This window comes from Podarcis tiliguerta (assembly GCF_965153285.1).
Source record: "Podarcis tiliguerta genome assembly, chromosome: 6".
Taxonomy (NCBI): domain Eukaryota; kingdom Metazoa; phylum Chordata; class Lepidosauria; order Squamata; family Lacertidae; genus Podarcis; species Podarcis tiliguerta.
In genome coordinates, this window is record NC_139539.1 from 90,959,133 (window position 1) to 90,984,344 (window position 25,212).

A 25,212-nucleotide genomic window follows, 5' to 3' on the forward strand; every position below is an offset into this window, starting at 1 on the left:
AACCCAGCTGTTTTCCTCTGAATTCAGGAGCCTAAGCAGCTAAGGCATGCTAGTTACCCAAAAGGGATGGCGTGGACCAGAACTGGCGGAGTCTGAGGAACTGTTCAGGAATGGTCTGTTCAGTCAACAGCCCTCCTATGTTTGAACAAATGGAGATTGTTAATCTGTGTCTCAGGACCAGATTTGCACATGCAAATCTTTTCTCTTTTATTGGCAAGGAAATCATAGGCTGCTGGGTGTTGATAGTGACAAGCATGGCATGGAAGATAGGGGTGTCCCTTTGGGGTGAAGGTGAGGGTCGCATGTCACAAACTGGCTTGGAAAGAAGGCGAAAGGGAAGTAGCGGGCAGGTTGGCTGGTGGGAAAACAGGAAAATGCTTGTTGTGAGGTTCTTTGGCGTGGGATCTGCACTCTCCATTGCTCAGCCATGACTGTTAGGAATAGCATCTGTGCCTCTTGCCATCCCCAGCACCCTTCCATTTCTTTACAACATCGTTCAAGTCCAAGACCGTATGGGGCAGTTTTTAGCCTTTGATCTCCTAATCCAGGGAGCAGGAGGTGGTGCCGCGTGGGTGAGGCAGACAACAAGGCCTGACTATGCCCTACCACCAGGCTCATAGGAAGGACTGCAGAAGAAGAAGGAGGTAAAGGTAAAGGTACCCCTGCCCGTACGGGCCAGTCTTGACAGACTCTAGGGTTGTGCGCCCATCTCACTTAAGAGGCTGGGAGCCAGCGCTGTCCGCAGACACTTCCGGGTCACGTGGCCAGCGTGACAAGCTGCATCTGGCGAGCCAGCGCAGCACACGGAACGCCATTTACCTTCCCGCTAGTAAGCGGTACCTATTTATCTACTTGCACCCGGGGGTGCTTTCGAACTGCTAGGTGGGCAGGATCTGGGACCGAGCAACGGGAGCGCACCCCGCCACGGGGATTCGAACCGCCGACCTTTTGATCGGCAAGCACTAGGCACTGAGGCTTTTACCCACAGCGCCACCCGCGTCCCGACACAGAAGGAGACAAACCTTTAAAATGCCTGTGCCACTCATATATACCCAAAAGTACAGGTGAGGTTGTTGGTGGAGATAAGAGTTCTTACTCTCTTTTTTTTTAAACAGATGCAAACATTGGCTTTATTGAAGGTAGTTTCACAATGGCTCAGAAGCTTTGGAATCCAGTTTATTAAAAAGAAATCAAAGTATCTCCGGAAGGCTGTCGTGGAACTGCGCTTCTACGCCTAAATTCAAGAAATCAGGACTGAGTTTTCTTCCAGGTAGGAAAGGGCTCAGCTATACCTCAAGACACCAGGCACAAAAAGTTCAGCTTCATATCCGCAAAGTCCATCATGTCACTTTAACCTGGAACAAACCAGCTTTTACAAATTATACAGGTCTCCGATTCATATTTGAAAATAGTCATTTTGCCGCTGCTCCCAAACCATCCACATAAAAGCTCTGCAAGAACCTTGTTACACACTCTGAAGAAGGAATATGCTACATTTCCACGGTGGGGTCAGAATGTGTTCAGCTAAAGATCCCACAAGGCGGGGACATTTTTATTTTTTTAAGCCCACTCACTCCCCAGACAATCACACTATCCATACGTGGTCTGAAATGGGAACCAACACCCCTTTCAACAACAAAGTCAACATGTTGCTCAACAATTCGTACTCCATTACAGATACAGAAATGAAACACCCACACACATACACACTGCAGAAATGGTGGCATAATGAGCACTTGCCGTGGGTGGCTGTCAACTAAGTTTTACTCAGAACAGACCCATTTAAATTAATGAACAGACAGAACTAAGTCAAGCCCATTAATTTCAACAGGTTTAGTCTGAGAAAAACTTCAATTGAATACCACCCCTTACTTCCCTCCACACACAGGCTTACCTGCCGGTTGCCACTGTTGCACACTCAGTCGGGTCAAGCACCACACCACATGTATGTGCTTTTACAACTGAGATACCTGCATGTTTTTTGCATTTGTGCATCCATAAACCAGAGTAGGAATTGTTGCAGAAGAACAAGCATCGTGGGCATGCAGCGCACAAACACACACACACCCCTTCTCCAACCCGCTATCTGCTGACGCTCTGCTTGTCCCTCTCAGGCTTGAAGGAAGCCTGGGCGGCCCTTGTGGTACCTCATGCGCATGCGGAAGAAAGTGTACATGCCCAAAAGGCACATGGAGGAGAGGAAGTACAAGACAATGCACAAGCTGACGTCCAACCTGGAGAAGCCCGCCCCCAGGATGTGGAACCACTGGCTCCTCCTCCGGATCACCCCGCCCTCCTTCTCAGACTCCTCCATGATGCCCACGATCTGCTGGGCTCCCAAGCCCTTCTGCTGCAGGAGCCGCCAGGCGGCATCATAATCAAGAGACTGGTGGCCCCAGTCCTCCATCCGCACCAGCCCAACGTCCCTCTTACTGCGGCTGTTCCTGATGCCGGGCTGGCCTGCCATCTTCAGAGCCTTGCTCTTGAAGTGCTGCTCGCTGAAGGTATCCAGATCGACAATGTTTTCCTCCAGCTCTTTGGTCTTGGTGTTCATCTTGACGATAGAGGGCTTGTGTGCCTCCAGGGAGCCTGACCGTTCGAAACCAGATTTCTTCCTCTCTGTCCTCTTCTTCTCTTCCTCAAAGGCCTCTCCATCTCCTCTGCCAGTCTCTTGTCCTCCTCCTCCTCCTTCCAGCTTCCTGTCCGCTTCGTAGTCTCTCTCCTCAACATCTCGGCCCTGTCTGACCCGAAGCCCTTTCTCAACTTTGAGGAAATCCAGGTAAATGTTGCCCCGCGAGAAATGACTCTTGAAGAATCTCAGGATGGCCCTCTCGTCCCACATCAGCCTTCCGTTGATGGTGATCTGGCATGACCAACACAAATCTTTGGGAGGCCACTGGATTTTGGGGAATTTGGGGTCCTCACTTGCAGTGCCTAAACAAGGAAGATAACAAGGGAAGTCTTAGATATTACCATCTGTGCATATTACCAGTAAACTATATTGGAAACTAGCAGTATCTATAAGCAATTTTGCTCTTAGGACAAAAGGAGGGCAGCGATTTTTAAAAATCAAATCATTAGTTGCCTAGGCTCCGCGGAAGAGAAAAAAATAGGTTCAGCTCAGTTTTTTAAAGTTCATTGGAAACAATGCCAGAAATTATTCAGCAAATCATAGTACAATGAGCACAATTCTATATATGCATGTGAGCAGTACCCCATAGTGCAATCCTAGCCGTGTCTACTCAGAATTAGGTACTATTCAGTTCATCAGGTCTTACTCCCAGGGAATTATGCACTGGATTGCAGTTTTAGTTATGAATGACGCACATCGTGTTTGCTTGATCACCAAGGACCACTCAGTCCAGTATTTTGTTTCCAATCAGTCAAATGCCTCTGAAAACTCACAAGCACAGGGCATGCAGGAGATGGCCAGCCCTTGTCATTGGTCCCCACACAGCTGATATTCATAAGCAGACTGTGCCTCCAGGTATACCAAGTCAGCATTTAAATCCTTAGCACAAACACTGCCAAGACTACGCTAGGAGAGGCAGGGAATCTGCCTTCTAGGCGCGTCCAATTTTCTGAACCAAGTGGAAGGTTACCGCGAAAGTATGGAGGCTGGTATGTTTTACATGCATTGCATGGCTGTGTTACCAAATCGTATCCTAAATGTGGAATCCGTTGACAACTACAAAGGAACGCCAGCAGTCTGAACCTCTGAGACTACGGTGTTACCGCAGTAGTGAATGTTGACAATGGCGATTTGCCCATGTTCGCTGCGTTGTCTTTATATTTTCAGACAGATGTGCCCTTGCACTTGTTGACAGTCCCAGCATTTAGAAGATTAACCAAAACACACAGCCACCGAATGCCGTGGCGAAATTCCGAAGAGGATTTAGCATGTTTCAAGTGGCTGTTACCTACGGTGGGCTTGAAGAAATAAATAGGTTTGGGAGGGGGGGAAGGAGAGAACCATATCGGATAAACAAACCTCAGAGGCCTTGTGAAGCTGGAGTACGTGCTTTAGAAAAAGGGAGATTATGTCCCAGGGGGAGGGAAGAGAAGGTATAAAAGCCCAAGAGGGACAAAGAAGGAATAATTCCTTTGATTCCTTGGCTGGGCCAATGTGCCCCTCCTCTCTGCCACAATCATGTGTCAGCAGGAATCACCCCCCGCCCTCCCCATGTCAAAGGAAACAGGCCCGGGGAACAAGGGATTGCATCTGTCTGCAAAAAACGGAACATGTGGGCAGCCGTCTCGGGAGGAGGGTCCTCCCAGGGCACATGTCGGCCTTTAGAAGCCCCCCGCAGCAGGAAAGGCAGATAAGATTTAGTAGGTACATCGCCACCAGCTGCTTGTTCAAGGACTGCGCTTGGCCCGCATTTCTGCCTCACAACTGAACTTGTGCGTACGGCAGGGGGTTAACTATTAGGCTGGTTAACACACAGGGAGTTATAGGGACACCAGAACCAGAAATATGGCACGTTGCTGGGTGAAATTTCCTCCAAAGCACGACGGAGTAGAGAGCCAACTACTGAGAGAAAGAAAGGCTAATTTGCTTCCATCAATGAGGGGCGATTTATCTTAGCTCAGGAACACTTTCTCCCTCAATCAGTCACTGACTGCAACACAACAGAGAAGATGAGGGTATCTTGTATCAAAAAAAAATTGCTGCTTCTTTTTACTTTCTCCAGCTGCCCACTCCCCACTCTCTGAATCGTGGTCCAGTAATTGCAGCAAAGAATCTGGCCAGAAACAACCAAATCTGTGGGCGCAAGGTAGGTTTATAAACCTAACCTACAGTCCAAATTTATCAGCACGTTCTGAACATAAATGTTCTTTCTGAAAAAGAAACTACTTAATACACTATCTGTTTATGGGAAGTTTCCACCTTCAACATCTGATCTGAACCTGTCAGCTGCATTCAGGGTTCCCAAGTATTTTATTTTTATTTACTTTATTATATTTGCATTCCACCCTTTATCCATGGGTCTCAGGGCAGTTCATGACATAAAAATACAATATAAAAAACACAGGGTACATAATAAAAATAAGAACAAAAACAAGCCAATAAACACTCCTCCCCAATTTATTTAGAAGGGTTAGATGGTTAATCAACCAAAGACCTAGTTAAAAAGGAATGTTTTCGACCAGTGCCTAAAGGGGTGTGATGAAAGCACCAGCCAAACCTCTCTGGGGAGAGCATTCCACAAGTGGGGAGCCACCACAGAAAAGGCCCTTCCTCATGTCGCCACCCTCTGGACCTCTCATGGAGGAGGCACACAAAGAAGGGTTCCGGTTCGTTCATATGGAAAGAGGCAGAGTGGGGTATTGCAGTAAAGGAAAGCTACTCATCAAATGTGGAGACAGAGCAGCTTTTCTGTAACGCAGGAAACCTGCAGACTGTTGACGAGTTCATTTACTCTGAGGTAAGCTGAGGAAGATGGAATTCAACCAGCATACCGAGATTCTGAACATTCCTAGACTGAACATTTTCAGACAGCCGCATCTTCCTGTTTCTCAGTGCCCACTTAATGACTTAATGAAATAGCAGGTTTCGATTTCATTTTCAGGTTTCTATGCTTGTGAAACATGGCCCACTTACAAACGCCATCTCCAACTTCTCAAAAGATTCCATCAACGGTGTCTTCAAAAAAAATTATACATCACTTGCGAAGATAGGCAAACTAATGCCAGTGTACTGGAAGAAGCAAAGATCACCAGTGTTGAAACGATGATTCTTCAACGTCAACTTTGTTGGACTGGTCATGTTGTTTGGATGCCTGATTATCGTCTTTCAAAGCAGCTACTCTATTCCAAACTTAAAAATGGAAAGCGTAATGCTGGTGGTCAACAAAAGAGGTTTAAAGACTCTCTCAAGGCAAATGTTAAAAAATTTAGTATAAACACTGACAACTGGGAAACACTGGCCTGCGAGTGCTCCAATTGGAGAACAGCTTTTACCAAAGGTGTCATGGGCTTTGAAGACGCTCGAACTCAGGACGCAAGGGAGAAATGTGCTAAGAGGAAGGCACACTTGGCAAACCCTCACCATGATCAATTCCCACCTGGAAACCTATGTTCCCAATGTGGAAGGATGTGTGGATCCCGAATTGGCCTCCACAGTCACTTACGGACTCATTGTTAAGACTGTGTTCACGGAAGACAATTTTATTCGGCTACGAGGGATCGCCAAAGAAGAAAAAATAATAATAATGAAATAGCAGGTTTCTGTTAGTCTGCCAATAGGGACCACTCTTCCATGTTGCCCTGAGACAGACAGACATCAATCTACATGCAGCCAACCAGCAGCAGTGCCCTTACCTGCCAAGCGAGCATTGACTCTGTTGTGCCTTGACCAAAGCCAGAGAATACTGCCATCTTTGTTCCTCACTTTGTTCATGGACTCTGCTGCCATGCCCTCGAAGTGGTCTGCGCACTGCCGGCAGCCAAAGAAGTAGTGGACGTACCCTCTCATTGTAGGGAGGACTTCCGGTGGTGCTGGGGGGAGAGAAGGGAGGGGCAGACCCATTAAAATGTGAGTGGGCAAAACACCCAGACCAACTGCATGCACCCTGAGCCCTCTCGAGATGAATTCAGGTGCTGTTTGCTGAAAGTATATCTGTGTGGAGTAAAGTACCATATTTTTCACTCTATAGGACGCACCCAACCATAGGACGCAACTTGTTTTAGAGGGGGAGGACAAGGGGGGGGGGAAATTCTCCACCTCTCTGCTCAGCGCCCCTTCAGCAAAGCGGCAGGAGAAATGGAGTCCCTTCCATTTCTCCTCCCACTTCGCTGAAGGGGCGCTGCGCAGCTCTCCCTCTCTGCTGAAGCCAGGAGAGTCTTGCTCTCCCGGCTTCTGCAAAAGGAACCCAAAGCCTTTGGAGCGCAGCGCAAGGTCCCGCTGCACTCCAAAGGCTTCAGGCGGCTATCCCTGAAGCCTGGAGAGCGAGAGGGGTCGGTGCGCACTGACCCCTCTCGCCCTCCAGGCTTCAGCGAAAGCAACGCGAATTGGAAGTTGAACGCTTTGGAAGTCGAACGGACTTCTGGAACTTCCAAGGTATGACGTCAACTTCCAAGGTATGACTGTTTAACTGAATATGGGCAACGACACTCAATTATAAATACTCATTTCATTGCTGTAATTTTTGACAAAAGACCAGCCAACCAACAATGGGGCGGATGAACAGACTCCCACGAGAGGTGGTAGACTCTCCTTCCTTGGAGGTTTTTAAGCAGAGGTTGGATGGCTATCTATCATGGATGCTGCCATGTTGTATGTGCTTTGGGGGAACAAAACGGTGCCTGAATTCACCTGGACATGACTTGGGCTGTGGGTTTACTACAGACCACTGAGCAGGGGCTGCATTACTCACTGTGAGGTTGAGGGCTAAGCAGTGCTTCCTGCACCGTCAGGAGATGGAAGAGAGTCCAGAGGCCACATGGGAAACCTCTCTTGCTCCCTTGACACCCTACCCAGGTTGGATTCTCTGGCAGCCAGGCATTTGGAAGCTGAAAGGGAGAATGCAAAAACAAGGTGAATATTAGACATCTCTCTCTGTGTGTGAATATGTATAGGGAAGTTTTTAATGTTGTTCTGCTGTGCTTAATGTGTTTTGTTTGCTAGACGCTGCCCAGATGGGTATCGTGTGAAGAAGAAGAAGAAAAAGAAGAAGAAGAAGAAGAAGAAGAAGAAGAGAGAGAGAGAGAGAGAGAGAGAGAGAGAGTGTACACACACACAGTAAAGAAAAAATCCCATACTAAGATTATGCAAAACTAATACAGAACAAGGCAATCCCTGTCTTCTAATTCTAACCCATTATTGACCACTGACTAGCTCCTGGAAAAGAAATATTAGCTGTTTAATCTCCTATGCAGGATTTAGAGACTGTTTTACATAATGCGTCCAATTTTGTCCCTCCCCTGATGGAAGGGCTCTTTGATCCACCACAGGCTTTGGGAAAAGCATGATTTTTGCAGATTCTCCCTTCCCTCTACTCTACCCCATCTCTGCCCTCTCGCAGGTGCCTCTGCTGGATCAAAAAAAACCCCACCAGCAGAAGGACACAACTGGAAACAAACCAATGTTTATCTTCACCATAAATGATATATTCCACAGTTTCTACACTTTTCAAAAATGATGAAGCCAACTTTGCACACCCCACAGAATCCAAATGGAGGCTATGTTTAATTTTGAGGCTAACAAACTTAATTTAACATCCACGGAGAATATCTAAGCTAGCCATACATTCACTGAGATTTTAAAAAGTTGCCCAATGAATTTTAATCATAAGACCTGCTGCCCCAAAAAGTGAAACATGAATTACATTGACAGTGTATGTATACTTTAATCTATGACAGGCATAGGCAAACTCAGCCCTCCAATGTTTTGGGAGTACAATTCCCATCATCCCTGACCACTGGTCCTGTTAGTCCTAGGGATCATGGGAGTTGTAGTCCCAAAACATCTGGAGGGCCGAGTTTGCCTATGCCTAATCTATGAGGAAAGAGATACCACTTAGTGCTCACAGAATTGTAGTTAGAAGGGACCCTGAGGGTTATCTGGACCAACCCCCTGCAATGCAGGAAGCTCAACCTGTGGTCTCCCATCCAATTAGAAACCATATCGGACCCTGCTTAGCTTTGCAAATGTGTCAGCAGTTTTACTGCTGCACCACTAGATCATTTTTTTTAATAGCCAAATCTCTGGGAAGCTTGTAGATATGAGTTCCCCAAAGTGATGCCTATGGGCACCAATGCACCCCCAGACACCTCCCTCGACGCCCACCCAATCTGTCTATAACATTTCCCTCTCTTTTACCTTTGGCAGCAGCTAAGTTTAAATCAAAGTGATGTAAAACAATGAACAATTAAGTCTCCTTGATTGTAACCAGAAATAATAAGAAAAAGAGGTTGACTTAAATCCAGAATGCGGCAGCTAGACTGGCAGTGGCCACCAAGACCATATAACACCGGTCCTGAAAGACCTACATTGGCTCCCAGTATGTTTTCAAGCACAATTCAAAGTGTTGGTGCTGACCTTTAAAGCCCTAAACAGCCTCGGCCCAGTATACCTGAAGGAGCGTCTCCACCCCCATCGTTCAGCCAGGACACTGAGGTCCAGCACCGAGGGCCTTCTGGTGGTTCCCTCACTGCAAGAAATGAGGTTTCAGGGAACCAGGCAGAGGGCCTTCTCGGTAGTGGCACCCACTCTGTGGAATGCCCTCCCATCAGATGTCAAGGAAATAAACAACTACCTGACATTTAGAAGACATCTGAAGGCAGCCCTGTTCATGGAATTTTTAATGTGTGACATTTTAATGTATTTTTAATCTTTGTTGGAAGCCGCCCAGAGTGGCTGGAGAAACCGAGCCAGATGGGCAGGGTATAAATAATAAAATATTATTATTTTAAAAAAACAATTGAGCCATTTTGTGGTGGTGCCCACAGGTCCAAAGGGGTTGGGGCTATTCTAGGTGCACATTCAAGCCACTCAGGGCAATGGTCAGGCCCAATGGATTTGAGCTCCAACCCCCCACCTAACCCCCAGCATGAACCAAAGGTACCTCAGAGCCTGCCCCCGGGGTACTCCATGGCAGACCCGGGGTTTGTGTGGACAAAGTTCCGAGAAGACAGAACATTTCAAAACCACCTCAGTAGAAAGAGACCACCCATGCTTTTGACGCAGAAGCAAGGCCAGTGAAATATACCTCGTTTTTATTCCTCAGCGCTTCCTCCCACTCGCTCTTGGAAACGTTTGTCTTTGGCCTCAGCCAAAAGTCCAGGTTGCGAAGATAGTTCATGATCGGCAGGCGTCCAGGAAAATACTGGTGTAAAGAAGAAGAAAAATGCAGACAGGAAACAGGAAGGATAAGTAACAGAAGCCAACTAATGTCTACTTGTGGCAGGTGAAAACAAAAGGGGCGGCCACTGACCATGACGCTCCAGGGGCGAAAAGTGCATAATACCAATCATGTGGTAGTGCAGAATAAATAGTCTGGGGGAGAGAATTCAATTCTTGTGATGTCTTCTTTTTCATGGACAAAAAAATTGGATCAAACTTCCTCTATCCTCAGGTACAGAATTATATGCACAGGTACAGAGGAGGAGTGGATCGTTCATGTACAGTGGTACCTGTGGATACAAACGGGATCCGTTCCGGAGTCCCGTTCGCATCCTGAAGCGAACGCAACCCGCGTCCACATGTCTGTGCGTGCGTGGGTCGTGGTTCGCCGCTTCCGCGCATTACATCATTTTGACCGTCTGTACATGCGCGAGTGGCAAAACCTGGAAGTAACGGGTTCCATTACTTCTGGGTCGCCGCGGAGTGCAACCCGAAAGCGTTCAACCTGAAGCAATTTCAACCTGAGGATAACTGTAGTTTGCTTCAAGATGGCAATTCCTATCAGAGGAAGTCTCTATAAGGCAAAAGGTAAAGGTAAAAGACCCCTGGATGGTTAAGTCCAGTCAAGGCAACTGTGGGGTTGCGGCACTTATCTCGCTTTTCAGGCCGAGGGAGCCGGCGTTTGTCCACAGACAGCTTTCCGGGTCATGTGGTCAGCACTGCTTCTGGCGGAACGGGACACTGTGACGGAAGCCAGAGCCCACGGAAACGCCGTTTACCTTCCCACTGCAGCGATACCTACTTATCTACTTGCGCTGGCATGCTTCTGAACTGCTAGACTGGCGGATTTAAACTGCTGACCTTCTGATCAGCCAGCCCAAGAGGCTTGGTGGCTTAGACCACAGCTCCCCTGCATCTCTATAGCTTTGCACTGGGAGTCAGGTCAATGCACAAGGTGACTGAAATGAATATATGAAGCGAGGCAAGATCCTTCGCGGTCCTTTGCTTTTCCTGTTGACATTCCCCCAACATCCCTCCTGCACTGACTTCACTTCGCACCCTCCTGTGTTCATTTGGGGTGTGTTGGGGGTCCTATCTTACTACACTAGGGATTATAGAGCTACATATGAAATTTCATGCATATCAGTTAATATCTTGACCTTCCTCCACGGAAACAGCTGTTTACTTGGCCGTTTTCCTATGTCGTGAAGGCTGAAATGTCAACAAAGCACGTGCCTTTGCTAGACTCTTTTTGGGCACCTGCTAAAAGCACCCTTCTTTAGGCAAGCATACCTAGATGCTTAGGAAGTTGAAGTCATTTTAATCGCAACATTTTAGCTTTTGTATGTTTTAAAGCAGGGTTGTTAATTTTTCTTGATTTTACTGCTGTGGTGTTTTGTTTTGTTTTTGTTTTGTTTTGGTAAACCACTTTGCAGGTTTTTTTAAAAATAAATTTTATTAAATAAATAAACAATAAATATAAATAAAATAACACAAGCCAAAACACAATCCATCCTGTAGATTTAAGTATCTGTCCATAGGTGCCTACTTGTTATCAGAGGCTCAGAATCCAGATTCCTTTGTAAGAAAATAGGAAATAACGTAAAACCATTTTTGCAGGCAAAAAATAATAATCCATGTTTGTGAGGGGAGGGGGTGACAAAAAATGTCCCACTTCGGGTACCACCTGACCTTCCTATGCCTCTGCCTCAAGGGGAGACCCTTCCAATGAGAATAGTCCCAATATTTGCTGCAACTTTTTACCAGTGGCAAGGTGGTGCTGTGGGTTAAACCACAGAGCCTAGGACTTGCCAATTAGAAGGTCAGCGGTTCGAATCCCCGCGACGGGGTGAGCTCCCATTGCTCTGTCCCAGCTCCTGCCAACCTAGCAGTTCGAAAGCACGTCAAAGTGCAAGTAGATAAATAGGTACCGCTCTGCCGGGAAGGTAAACGGCGTTTCCGTGCGCTGCTCTGGTTCGCCAGAAGCGACTTAGTCATGCTGGCCACATGACCCGGAAGCTGTACGCCGGCTCCCTCGGCCAATAAAGCGAGATGAGCGCCGCAACCCCAGAGTCGGTCACGCCTGGACATAATGGTCAGGGGTCCATTTACCTTTACCTATTACCAATGGAAGCTACAAACCTATCTTTGGGTTTTCCCTTCTGCCTGCCTGCTGATTGCTCTGCTCCGAGTCCTTTCTCCCTGTCCCAACTGTTGGAAGCCGGAATTCCTCAAACATGGTGCGGCAGAAGGCATGGAGCTGCTCTCTGTTTGCATCCAGCTCCCCCTCTGCTTTCCGGTGGGCGATGTGGGAATTCCCTGTCCAAATTTATCTTAGACACTGCTAATACCGGGAGATCCTTTTGTTCATTCTGCAATAAGCAAACAAGCCGGCCCCTGCAGGCCAATGGCCAAGATCCAAATCTTGGTCGTAACTCCAAAATAGTCTCCAAGGAACACGCAAAGCTACTTTGACAATAAGTCAACTCAAATCCGATTAGCATCAGCACTTTAAAACCACAAGCACTCCAGGGAGAGGGGGCCAAAGAGCTACATACGTTCAAAGAGGCGATGGAGGGGGGGGGGAGAGAGATTGGGGGGGCACATGTCACAGGAAGGCAGACAGACAAGTGGGAAATTGACAGGTTGAACAGGGGAGGAGGGGGGGGAGAGAAGGAACCAGGAAAATTGATTGGGAGGATGAATAAAAGGATATTAAGAACTCTCTGTTGCTATTCATGAAAGCTCTGCAGATATACCTGCTCTGCTACTCAATCATGGGGTGCAACTTGCTCTAAACTGGAGAGCAGCCATTAACTTCCAATACAGTGGGTTTAGGGACGCGGGTGGCGCTGTGGGTTAAACCACAGAGCCTAGGACTTGCCGATCAGAAGGTTGGCAGTTCGAATCCCTGTGACGGGGTGAGCTCCCGTTGCTCGGTCCCTGCTCCTGCCAACCTAGCAGTTCGAAAGCACGTCAAAGTGCAAGTAGATAAATAGGTACCGCTCCGGCAGGAAGGTAAACAGCGTTTCCGTGCGCTGCTCTGGTTTTGCCAGAAGCAGCTTAGTCATGCTGGCCACATGACCCGGAAGCTGTACGCCGGCTCCCTCGGCCTATAGAGTGAGATGAGTGCCGCAACCCCAGAGTCGGCCACGACTGGACCTAATGGTCAGGGGTCCCTTTGCCTTTACAGTGGGTTTAAAAACCAACCAACCAACCTAGGGAAATACTCCTTTTCCCTTGATTCCTACCTTTCCTGAGTAGTCTGCAGGAAGAATAGGAGGATCAAGCACTTGCGCTGGGGCTACAGTGTTGCCTCCATTCATGCAAAGTTGCCCCATGCAGAATCAAACTGAAGTAGGGCCAGATGTGGGCAGCAGCTGTCTTAGGGTCTCAGGCTCAGCTCTCCCCCACCCTGCTACCCAAAAGTCTTTTGAAGCAGCAATGTTGGGGCCCGAACCTAGGATGTTATAGATGCAAAGCTATGGGTCCTCCGTAGCTTTAGATTTTTCAAGTGTGTACAGTGGCTGGGTGCATTGGGGCGGGTGGGAGAGAGAAACACGACTATTGGATGAGAGAAAATCCAAGAGCAATAATTAGTTTAATAGTTGGATCCTAGTAAGACTGCTCCATCTTGTGGTCAGATCTTGTATCGGGCACAAAACTGTTGCTTTTATCCCCCGTTGCGCTTTTCCGGAAGGGTAGCTAAAGAGCCTGTTACTAAAGAAATAAATATTTATTTATTTTGCGATTTATAGGACCCAACAATTTCATGGTTGGCACGTCCTCCACTAAATAGGAGTTTACTTGGCGGCATGCGTGACTATTTGGTATGAACCTTGTATTCCATAATTGAATTTATTTTACGCCATATTTTTTTTTAAAGCTTCCTAAGATTATTACGGGACGTGGTTGGCGCTGTGGGTTAAAGCCTCAGCACCTAGGACTTGCCGATCGAAAGGTCGGCGGTTCGAATCCCCGCGGCGGGGTGCGCTCCCGTCGTTCGGTCCCAGCGCCTGCCAACCTAGCAGTTCGAAAGCACCCCCGGGTGCAAGTAGATAAATAGGGACCGCTTACCAGCGGGAAGGTAAACGGCGTTCCGTGTGCTGCGCTGGCTCGCCAGATGCAGCTTGTCACGCTGGCCACATGACCCGGAAGTGTCTGCGGACAGCGCTGGCTCCCGGCCTATAGAGTGAGATGAGCGCACAACCCTAGAGTCTGTCAAGACTGGCCCGTACGGGCAGGGGTACCTTTACCTTTACCTTTAAGATTATTACGGTTGCTATTTTATTCTCTCGCAATTTTATTCTTCCTATATTTATGGCTGTTTTCAAGTATGGAGAGGGGGAATCTACAGAATTGGCACGTGGCTGCAATCAGCCCTTTGGGACTTCCATCTTCTCTGTTAGGACCATTTACTTTTAAGGAAAGGGCTGGTGCCATAATGTTTTTATGGTAACAATCTGTCCGTGATCTTTTATAGGTAGTGTGCGTTCATGTGTGTGTGTAAATCCATGCAATAATCTTGTAGCACTTTATTGTCTACAAGATCTGTTTGCTGCATAAACTTTGGTGGACTCCAGCTTTCCTTGTCAGAAGAGCAAAGTTGAGATAAATCCACAGCTGGCAGGTGAACAGGCGAATTTTCATTCTAGGGCCAAAAAAACCCTTAATTTAAGGCAGGGAATGCAGAATCTGCTACCTTCCAATTGTTGATGGATTTCAGACACCAGCCAGAACAGTCAATGGTTGGGAGTGATGGGGAAGGACAGTGGCATAGCGTGGGTTGTCAGCACCCAGGGCAAGGCAAGTAATTTGCGCCCCCCCCCCCCGCTGCACCGTCCCTCCCCCAGATAGTCCCTCGCTCTCTCTCCGCACCGCACCGCACGCCTGGCACCCTCCCCTCCACAGTGGGCGGCGACCCGGCGGCTCGGATCGGATTCGCACAGCCAGCACTGCAGTGAGAGAGAGTGAGTGAGCCAGGTAGGGGCAGAGAGCTGCGAGTGCGAGCGCGCCCCCCCCAGATGTTGCGCCCGGTGCGGCCGGGCCCCCCTGCACCCCCCACGCTACGCCACTGGGGAAGGAAGTCTAGCAATATGCGGAGAGCGCGAGAGAGCGCCACAGGTTCGCCATCCCTTGCTTAAGGTAAGACTTAACAGTCTTACAACTTCCCCCATCCACTAAAAAGTGCCGAAGTCATACACTAAGGCACCTGCTTGCACCTTCCACACAACATAAGTGTTAAGTTGTGGGTGAACATATCAGACGACACAACGATTCTTCAAAGAGCTCTTGTTTATTCACAGGCCAGAACAGAACTGAACTGAAGGGTTCAGCCAGCCTGCTTATATAGAGCTCCAGTACAACGCAACTGTAACAACTTTCTGTAACTATCCAATCACTGAACGTCACTTTCAATCCCTTATTTGCATATGTGGACCTGAGTGAAAACTATCTACAGTATCCCCCTGCTGGCCCAGGGTGAGAACTTCAGTAAATAACAATAAGCAGCAAACTGGGCTGCGGCCTCACATATTGCGAACACCTGCAACATTGCTTCCATGCCCTCCCTTCCATCTTTCAGCCTCTGTCCCCTTACTCTGCAGATGGTGGGAGGAGAGGGACACACTGATGCTCAGGGCACTACAGAGGCCCTTTGTTTCCATTCCTGCTTTTATTTGGGTTAGAGAGAATGGGGGAAGGACAGACACACAGATAACTTGATGGATGTAAATTCTTTTTCTATTTTTCCTCCCAACACCACCTGTCTCTTAAGGCATCCCAGCCCCATCCTTTCCCATCTTCATTCCCTCGGCAGCATCCTTCCTCCTCTCAACATGTACGCCACAGTTTCTGTAAGAGACTACTTTGGGCAGATTTGAGGGTAAACCATACACAACACGGGTCTGTCCTTGTGGCTCGTTGGAAGTTGAAACTGTTTCACATGTACTATTACGTTGTCGTCTTTATGAGGATATACGTTTGACTTTTATTACACCTGTTTTGCAAAAGTTTAGGAAAGAATCGGAATACCATAGTCTAAAACTATTGCTAGAGGACAAGAAGCCCAAGACTACATTAAATGTAGCTAAATTCTGTGCGACTGCAATCAATCGCAGAAAGCAAGTGGTATCCCATAACGCCCAATCCCTTAAATGTTAATTACAGGGGGCATGTTAACAATTAATTTTAATTTTTATATTTAAATCCTTGTCACTGTCATATTGTCCCTTGTATTTCTGATATTTTTATGTTTTGTGATAATTGTGTGCGCTGAAGCTGGTCTGTGACCGTATTAATAAATTCATTCATTCATACTTAGGCTGGTGACAGGCATATACCGTATTTTTCGCACTATAGGACGCACTTTTTCCCCTCCAAAAATGAAGGGGAAATGTGTGTGCATCCTATGGGGCGAATGCAGGCTTCGTGGACCTCTCCGTAAGCAGCGGGAGCGCTCCCGCTGCTGGCGGAGAGTTGCCTGCATGCTGAAGCCTGCGCGCGCTGAGCTCAGCGCGTCCAGGCTTCACGGACCTCTCTGCAAGCAGCGGGAGCCAGCGCTGGGCTCCCACGGCTTGCAGAGAGCTGCCTGTTTGGGGGCTGGGGTTGGGGGAAGCTCGGGCTTCCCCAACCCCGCGCCTGGGGGGGGAAAATATTTTTTCCCCTTTATTTCCCCCCCCAAAAAACTAGGTGCGCCTCATGGGACGGTGCGTCCTATAGGGCGAAAAATACGGTAACTTCTGGGACAAGGCTCCAGCCAGCCAGCCAGAGCCTTGCCAGCAATTCCCCTCCTCTCCCCATTTTGCTTCATAACCAGAAAAGAGGCATGCGGTGTACTATTGGCCTCGCGTGATTTATGGTTTCAGCTTTGAAACCTCACAACTTCAGACACAGGCAATGTATTGCCACCAAATTGCAGAGGGAGAGACCACTGCAATATCCCAGAAATATCTGATAGAAGATATTTCCCTTCCCTTCCGGAGGGAAGGAGAGAATGAGATCACATCTTGGGTTGGCAAAAACAGGGGCGCAAACGTTGCGAAAGGTGTGGCTTTAGCTCATCTTTTTTTCACCATCTCCCCTCTGGTGTTTGGACCCCTTATCCCCCTCTGCAGGTAGATTCTCTGTCTCGAGTCTTAAGATTATTATTGGCTTATTTAAATCAATCAGTAAATGATTTGACTTTGTGCTTCTGCCGCCTGAGGCAGGTGCTTCACCCTGCCTCATTGGTGGGCCGGCTCTGGCTAGAATGTCAAAATACTCATATAACACAGGCACAAAGAGAGAGAGGGAAAGAGAGAGAGACAAACTCAAGATAGCACTCAGAGCAAAAGAGCATGAGGTCTGTAACATGCAAAGGTCAAACAGAAACAAAATGTATCTGAGCTTTGAAAATAAGAGCTTTGAAAATAAATGTCACAGACTTTGCGTTTTTAACCTCTTGCGTTTTATGGCCTTTCGATATCAGGGTTCAAAAGATTTATTGCAGCAAAAGAAACAAAACCAAAAAGTGCCTTTCAGAGGCCATGTTAACTCTTCCGTGGTTTTGTTATTACAACTTTCTTGTCACAACCAGAGCAACCCCCTGTGTGATAATCTCAATGGAAGAGGCTTCGGTGGCAAAGAGAGACCAAACTGAGAGACTGTAGAGAAGTTTGGGTAACGTGACAAGACTGAAGGCCACGGAAGAAAATGTATAGCAGAAACTCTACTCTCTAAATGTTGAAGCCCACGGAACACAAGGTCTAGAAGCCTTTTTCATTTTAAAAAGGAATGGAGCTAAAGTTTTCAAAACTCCAGATTCTGTGCTATAAAACAAAGCTGATACGATTCTCCATGTTTGGAACCACGGAGATGGAACAATCATGACTACAAACAAACAAATGGGATCTGCATCAAAATGTTGCAGTGCATCTTGTTCCCAGTTCAGGCCTCCTGAAGGCGGAGTTTCAGGAAAGGGGACGGGTTAAAGAACTCACAGCTATATGTTGCTCCCCCTGCTGTGCTGTAATGCACTAGAAGTTTGCCAACCCTAAATTTGAAGATATTAGAGGTATAAAAATATTGTATGGCAAGAAGTTCTGTGGACAGGCAAGGAATTTTCCTTGCCTTAATCCCACCCTCAAAATATTCCTTACAAATTCTCAGAGGCTTGAGGAAATCGCTTCACCTTACCCCCACTTTCCTTTATTCTGTTGTGGTTTTGTTTTCAACAGAAACATACACACCCCATGTCTCAGATTTCCCTCAACCACAGTTGATTGGTAAGACTCACCTAATCTGGTTTAAGACCTTTGTTGTCCCTCTCCCTCGCTTCCCCTCTGTAAGTTCAACCACCACTGACATATTATGCAAACTCGCAGGTCAAAGCCCACATCCCCCTCAGAAAGACTTTACAAAATAATAATGATAACTGAGAAGTTATTGTTTTTGTCTTATGAGAAAAGAGGACATTTGACATGTGACTTTTAAGAATAAAAGAAAGAAACCCAGAACAAGATTAGTAGCTCTCACAAATCACTTAAAAACAAAGTCATAGAATCATAGAATCATAGAGTTGGAAGAGACCACAAGGGCCATCGAGTCCAACCCCCTGCCAAGCAGGAAACACCATCAGAGCACTCCTGACATATGGTTGTCAAGCCTCCGCTTAAAGACCTCCAAAGAAGGAGACTCCACCACACTCCTCCTTGGCAGCAAATTCCACTGTCAAACAGCTCTTACTGTCAGGAAGTTCTTCCTAATGTTTAGGTGGAATCTTCTTTCTTGGAGTTTGGATCCATTGCTCCGTGTCCTCTTCTCTGGAGCAGCAGAAAACAACCTTTCTCCCTCCTCTATGTGACATCCTTTTATATATTTGAACATGGCTATCATATCACCCCTTAACCTCCTCTTCTCCAGGCTAAACATGCCCAGCTCCCTTAGCCGTTCCTCATAAGGCATCGTTTCCAGGCCTTTGACCATTTTGGTTGCCCTCCTCTGGACACGTTCCAGTTTGTCACTGCCGAGATAACAGGGAGGCAAGTCTGTATATATGCAGAAGCTAAGATTCATGAGGAAGGGGGAGGAGAGGCAGGGAAAGAATTCATCAGAGCTCACCTTGACCAATACAGCCACATACTGCTTCAATGCGGAAAGTTGCTCTTTCTCGAGGAAATCGTATCGTGCGGCCTCTCTCCTTAGCGTGTAAAACACTGCCGATTCCACGTCAGCCATGTACAATTTTCTCCTGTGGCAGAGAGAGAGAGAGAAAGAGAGAAAGAGAGAAAGAGAGAAAGAAAGAAAGAGAGCTCAACATGGCAGCTACATTCATACCTTGGAAGTTGAACGTAATCCGTTCCGGAAGTCCGTTCGACTTCCAAACCATTCAAAAACCAAAGCACAGCTTCCGATTGGCTGCGGGAAGTTCCTGCAGCCAATCAGAAGCTGCGGAAACCCCATCGTGTGTTCGGCTTCCAAAAGAACATTCAAAAACCGGAACAGTCACTTCCGGGCTTCAATCGTTTGGGAGCCAAAACGTTTGAGAACTAAGCTGTTTGAAAACCAAGGTACATAACTTACACAGGAAGCATCAACCTTAAGGCTAAATCCAGCTCCAGCCCAGCTGTAGCCGCAGAATTTGCAACAATCTACTTTGGAGAAGGGGGAACGGGGACCTTTGCCCATCATCTCCCATTACCTCTTTGGAGTGAGCCTTCAGTAGAGCTGATGGCTGACACCAGAGAGTCATCCACAGTCTCTGCAGAGGAGGCAGCCCCTATCCATTTGCTGTAGCAAAAACGAAGATGGAAGCACCTGAACAACTAGGAGCTGTGTTGCGGCATGCATTTTTGTGGGACAGGGCTTGTCAAAGGCCTTCTGCGTCCCAATAAAGTTGGCCCTAGAACACAAACACCTGAAGTCACCATGAATTTCTTGGTTTTCAGAATGGCGCAAGACTTGCTTGTTGCCTGTGCAGCTTATCTGCATTGGCTCCCAGTACGTTTCTGAGCACAATTCAAAGTGTTGGTGCTGACCTTTAAAGTCCTAAATGGCCTCCACCCAGTATACCTGAAGGAGCGTCTCCACCACCATCGTTCAGCCTGGACACTGAGGTCCAGCTCTGAGGGCCTTCTGGCAGTTCCCTCATTGCGAGAAGCAAAGCTACAGGGAAGCAGGCAGAGGGCCTTCTCAGTAGTGGCACCCGCCCTGTGGAATGCCCTCCCATCAGATGTCAAGGAAATAAACAGTTATCTTATCTTTAAAAGACATCCCTCTTTAGGGAAGTTTTTAATATTTAATTCTGTATTGTTTTTAACACTCGATTGGGAGCCGCCCAGTGTGGCTGGGGAAACGATTTAGCCAGATGGGCGGGGAAGAAATGTTTTATTATTATTATTATTATTATTATTATTATTATTATTATCCCACCAAGAAACTTGAGCCTGTGCATGAGAATTCCCTCATGTCCGGAGCGAAGAAAAAGGCTCTCTTCTCTTGGCCTGAAGGGTTGGTTTTTCTCTTTTCATTTTAAAGGAATGAATTTGATCATCCTTTTCCAACTTAATTAAAATTTTCTGGAGGGAATTTTCAAAAATTAGGGGCACCGCAAGGCTACTTCATCTGTTTTGTAGTATTCAGCAGAGCTACAGTGTTGTAAAGGAAGGGCCCTCGGCTAATGAGCTTGTGATGTCGAACCCTGACAGGGCCTTCATAAGCCACGAAGTGATGGAGGTGCTGCAAAAACAGAGCAGTGCTGAGCGAGAAGAAAGAGCAGAATAACTGGAAGCATCAAAGGTGGTTCTCACCTGTCTATCACCTTCCAGGGCCCAGGTGTAGTAGGTGGTACAGGTGGCAGCACAGTGGGCTTGAAGGTGTCTCCTCTAACAACCCCAGGCAATTTCTTCAGGAAGTCTGTGTAGAGTGGTCTCGAGTCAACATGCCTGCATGGGAAGGAAAGCAGACCTTGAGATACCAACTGAGATCATGGGAACTTTCACCCTTCTACCTGGCATCACACAGCATTTCTGTATCCTTCTGCTGTGCTGAAGAAGAATTCCACGAAACAGTGGGTATATCCAGAATCACTGTTCACTACGTCTGTTTGCGGACCACTTTGGCTGTGTTGGACATCATAAAACATAGCTTTACGGCTTGTTTTCACCAGATAAGTATCTGACCTTTTTCTTCTTTCAGAGACTTGTATAGGCTACAAAGACTTTCAGAGACTTATAAGACTTACCGTATTTTTTGCTCTATAAGACTCACTTTTTCCCTCCTAAAAAGTAAGGGGGGATGTGTGTGCGTCTTATGGAGCGAATGCAGGCTGCGCAGCTATCCCAGAAGCCAGAACAGCAAGAGGGATTGCTGCTTTCACTGTGCAGCGATCCCTCTTGCTGTTCTGGCTTCTGAGATTCAGAATATTTTTTTCCTTGTTTTCCTCCTCCGAAAACTAGGTGCGTCTTGTGGTCTGGTGCGTCTTATAGAGCGAAAAATACGGTATGTTTATTTGGTTCTATGTTTTCAAGAGAATCCACCAAGAGTACAGATTTTGTGACTTTCAGAGATTTATAAGATTTCAGTTCCGTATAGATTATATAAAGAGTTTATATTGATATTGCATTGTTGTACGTGGTCATCGTGTTGCCTTGGATATTACTGATAATTGTTTGCAACACAGGGGTTTAATTGTTTGGTTACTTATTGTCGTGTGTGGGAAGGAGAGGGGACCTTGAGATACCAACCGAGATCCTGGGTACTTTTCACCCTTCTACCTGGCATCACACAGCCATTCGGGTTTCAGAAAGTCAGCTTAACTTGCACGCAAAGGCGAACCAATCCGGCAGCTCCCCCTTGAATCATTAATCCATACACATGCACAGCTGCAACCTTTCCACATCACTACCAGAAGTAAATTTCAGATTTGGGGCCAAGGAATCTGGGACAGAGAAATTTCTGGAGCAACAATGGGATATCAGCTCCGCCCAAGGCATGATGGGTAACAGCAACAACCAGGGATAAGACAGACATAACATTTCACAAGGAGAAGGAGAAGAGACCAGGGAGAAGAGACAGTGGAAGAAGATTGGAAGAAATTCAAAGATTATTTACAGAAATATTATAAGATTAATGAATGTTAAAATGACATCAGATTGAATCTAAAAGGTCATTAGTAAAAAAGTTGTAAAATTAAAAGATTTAATATTTTAAGATACTAAGGAGACTAAGTTATACCAAGATATCAAAATTAAGACAAGGATTAATTAAGATAGAGGGTAGGAATTTGCTGATTAAATATATTATTTGGAATACAGTGAAGGGAGGTCTGGGGAAGTCGGGAAATAAGTAAATGAAAGAAATACCACGAAGATGAAATTGTTTTTATCATTGTTTTTCCTTTTTGATGTTTTTTGTTTTTTGTTGTTGTTTTTGTGTTTTTGTAACTTGTTTCTTTGGTTTTGTTTTGTCTTTCTTTTTGTGTAAAAACTTAATAAAATATTTTTTAAAAAAAACATTTCACAAGGATAGGAAGAAACGCCTACAGAATAATTGCCACACACAGGAAGAACAAGGATATAGTTCTGAGTGCCTCACTTGTAGCTTTATAAATCATTTAATGTGTCAACACGAATAGAAGTTACTAATATTGCAGTAGTTGTATAAGGGATTACTATGAGGACTGCAATATACCGTATTTTTTGCTCTGTAAGACGCACCAGACCACAAGACGCACCTAGTTTTTGGAGGAGGAAAACAGGAAAAAGAATATTCTGAATCTCAGAAGCCAGAACAGCAAGAGGGATCGCTGGGCAGTGAAAGCAGCAATCCCTCTTGCTGTTCTGGCTTCTGGGATAGCTGCGCAGCCTGCATTCGCTCCATAAGACGCACACACATTTCCCCTTACTTTTTAGGAGGGAAAAAGTGAGTCTTATAGAGCAAAAAATACGGTAATTGAAATTATTGATTCTGGAATGTAGAAGGAAAGAAAATCATCAAGCCATAAATTCTTGCACACTTTGTCTAAATTATATAATTTGGTCTTAATAATTGCATTATAAATTGGTATTGTTATAATGAGGCTATTATTGGATTGTAACTGAAAACTAGTAACAATTATTATTTTAAAGAGAGAGAGGAGGAGAAGGTGCTGTTGCTATGAGCTTGGAACAATAACTATGGTTGTGATAGTGCTGGCTGATCCAGTCTTAATAGTTCTGCAACATCAAACCTGACTTTCACCTCCCATTCTGCCTCCCATGTGCCCTTATGCGCTGAAAGCTGCACACACCCCGGTCCTGAATTGGCCCTGAATTGTTTGACTCTAGCCCCCATCAGCCCTGGCCCTCCCCACAGAATCCAAGAGGGAACAAGCTCCGCATCAGCCAGCCACATATTTTCAGGCAAGGTGGCACAGAGCAGGAGGCAGCTCTGAATATCCTGATGAGAAAACCCGACTCTGCCCGCAACCCAAAGTGGAACGAAATGAGCAGGAAAGCTGTCCACCCGTTCTGTTTGAAAGGCAATTGTAAACAATTAACATCCTCTTGAAAGACCTGCATTGGCTCCCAGTACGTTTCCGAGCACAATTCAAAGTGTTGGTGCTGACCTTTAAAGCCCTAAACGGCCTCGGTCCTGTATACCTGAAGGAGCGTCTCCACCCCCATCGTTCAGCCCGGGCACTGAGGTCCAGCGCTGAGGGCCTTCTGGCGGTTCCCTCATTGCGAGAAGCAAAGCTACAAGGAACCAGGCAAAGGGTCTTCTTGGTAGTGGTGCCCGCCCTGTGGAACGCCCTCCCATCAGATGTCAAAGAGATAGACAACTACTTGACATTTAGAAGGCATCTGAAGGCAGCCCTGTTCAGGGAAGTTTTTAATGTGTGACATTTTAATTTGTTTTTAATCTTTGTTGGAAGCCGCCCAGAGTGGCTGGGGTACAAATATTACTATTATTATTGTTGTTGTTGTTGTTGTTGTTTTAGTTTTGGTAGGGTTACAATAAGTTTTGTAAGGTTAAATTTATCACTTATTTTTAATTGAATATTTATTTAAGAATAGGATATAAGGGTAATAATAATAATAATAATAATAATAACAAAATGCAATATTAGAGTATAACCATTAGCCGAGGAAGAGGGAAGTCAGAGGCTGAGATGGTCAATCGGTCTTTATGTATTATATATAAGATGGGTGTCATGTTTAAAAAATATTCAGAAATTTTAATAAAAAATATTATTATTAAAAAAAGGAAAGCTGCCCACCCGTGTGGGGGGAAGCAATGACAGTGGCAACGAAGCCCAGAAGGCAACAGCAGCCACTCTGCTTTCTCAGCCGCGTGCCTCCCTGCAAGCAGATGGTCAGGAGACGTCAACATCAGGCAAACAATTTTCTCCTCTACCAGCAAGGAAAACAATGGCTCTCCTGTTGGGCGAAGCTGGCATGGAAGAACAAAGGCAGCCTCCTGCGGCACGGCTCACCGCCTCCCTGATTCGTTCTTAGTAGAGGGGCTTGCAAATCCCATGTGCCCCAGCTAGGAAGCCAGCTACAACAAGCGCAGAATAGGCTCCCCCATCTTTGGCAAGGGGGTGAACAGAACCGTCTCCTCTCCAAGCCCCATTCCTGAGGAACACACAGTGCCCATGTGCCCCTCTGCCTGCCGCACTAATGCCTTCACTGCCAGGTGGACATCAATCAAACGGCACGGAGGTTGCGGGGCTGGGAGGGAGGGAGAGACCATCTGCTTGTTATTTTCATGCCCTATTCAGCTGCAAGAATCCACCAGAGGGTCCGAGCCCAGGTTCTATTGTTCTCCGCCAGCATCTCCGAACCAGCCATTGTGCGGCTCCTAATGAACTTTTCTGCAACAAGAAAAGCAGGCAGAGGAGCAGAGCAGCTGGGTGAGAGAAGGGTCAGGAAACGAGAGCCGGTCGCTTGCCAGGCTTGGAACACCGTGCTTGATTATATTCAATGTTTCAAAAAATAAACCGAGTAAAGGCTCCTCTTCGCAGTCTAGGTGGAGTCTTATAATCTGCAATTCATTAAGGAGAAAAAGACAGAAATCCACAACAGAAAATGAGAGTTCTTTGGCTACAGGTGGCAGCTACCAAGGCCACTGGGACAACAAGCATATTACAATATACTGCCTTATCACAGAGCCTTCCAGTTCAGGTGGGACTATAGCCAAGTGACAAAAGTGTGTATTTTGCATGCAAAAGGTCCTAGGTTCCATCACTGGTATCTCAGCGTAGGGCTGGAAAAACCTTGTGAGGTGCTGCCAGCTTCTTCTTTCCAAATAGTCCAGCCTTTCTAAGGTCTCAAGCTTGCAGACAAACACTTTAGAGGACTCTGTAGGTTTTCAGAGTAGGAGGTTGTGGCACAAAACAGCCGGAG

General features: G+C 46.6%; 1 protein-coding gene and 1 long non-coding RNA gene across 2 annotated transcripts in view; one reads left to right on the forward strand and one right to left on the reverse strand.

The window, feature by feature from the left end:
* Positions 1–1,100: 1,100 nt before the first annotated feature.
* The window catches only part of QSOX1 (quiescin sulfhydryl oxidase 1), a 76,111-nt gene continuing 51,999 nt past the window's right edge, over positions 1,101–25,212 (reverse strand). The window contains exons 7-12 of the mRNA XM_083446332.1: positions 20,635–20,769; positions 18,947–19,076; positions 9,714–9,830; positions 7,380–7,515; positions 6,325–6,501; positions 1,101–2,934 (exon numbers count right to left, since the gene is read on the reverse strand). Coding sequence (XP_083302458.1) covers positions 2,111–2,934; positions 6,325–6,501; positions 7,380–7,515; positions 9,714–9,830; positions 18,947–19,076; positions 20,635–20,769 — 1,519 coding nt within the window. The 3' untranslated portion in view covers positions 1,101–2,110. The remainder of the gene's footprint in view (positions 2,935–6,324; positions 6,502–7,379; positions 7,516–9,713; positions 9,831–18,946; positions 19,077–20,634; positions 20,770–25,212) is intronic.
* Positions 14,113–19,136, forward strand: LOC310680140. The gene is made up of 4 exons (XR_014512661.1): positions 14,113–14,618; positions 14,931–15,719; positions 16,568–18,379; positions 18,842–19,136. It is a non-coding gene; the product is annotated as an uncharacterized lncRNA (long non-coding RNA).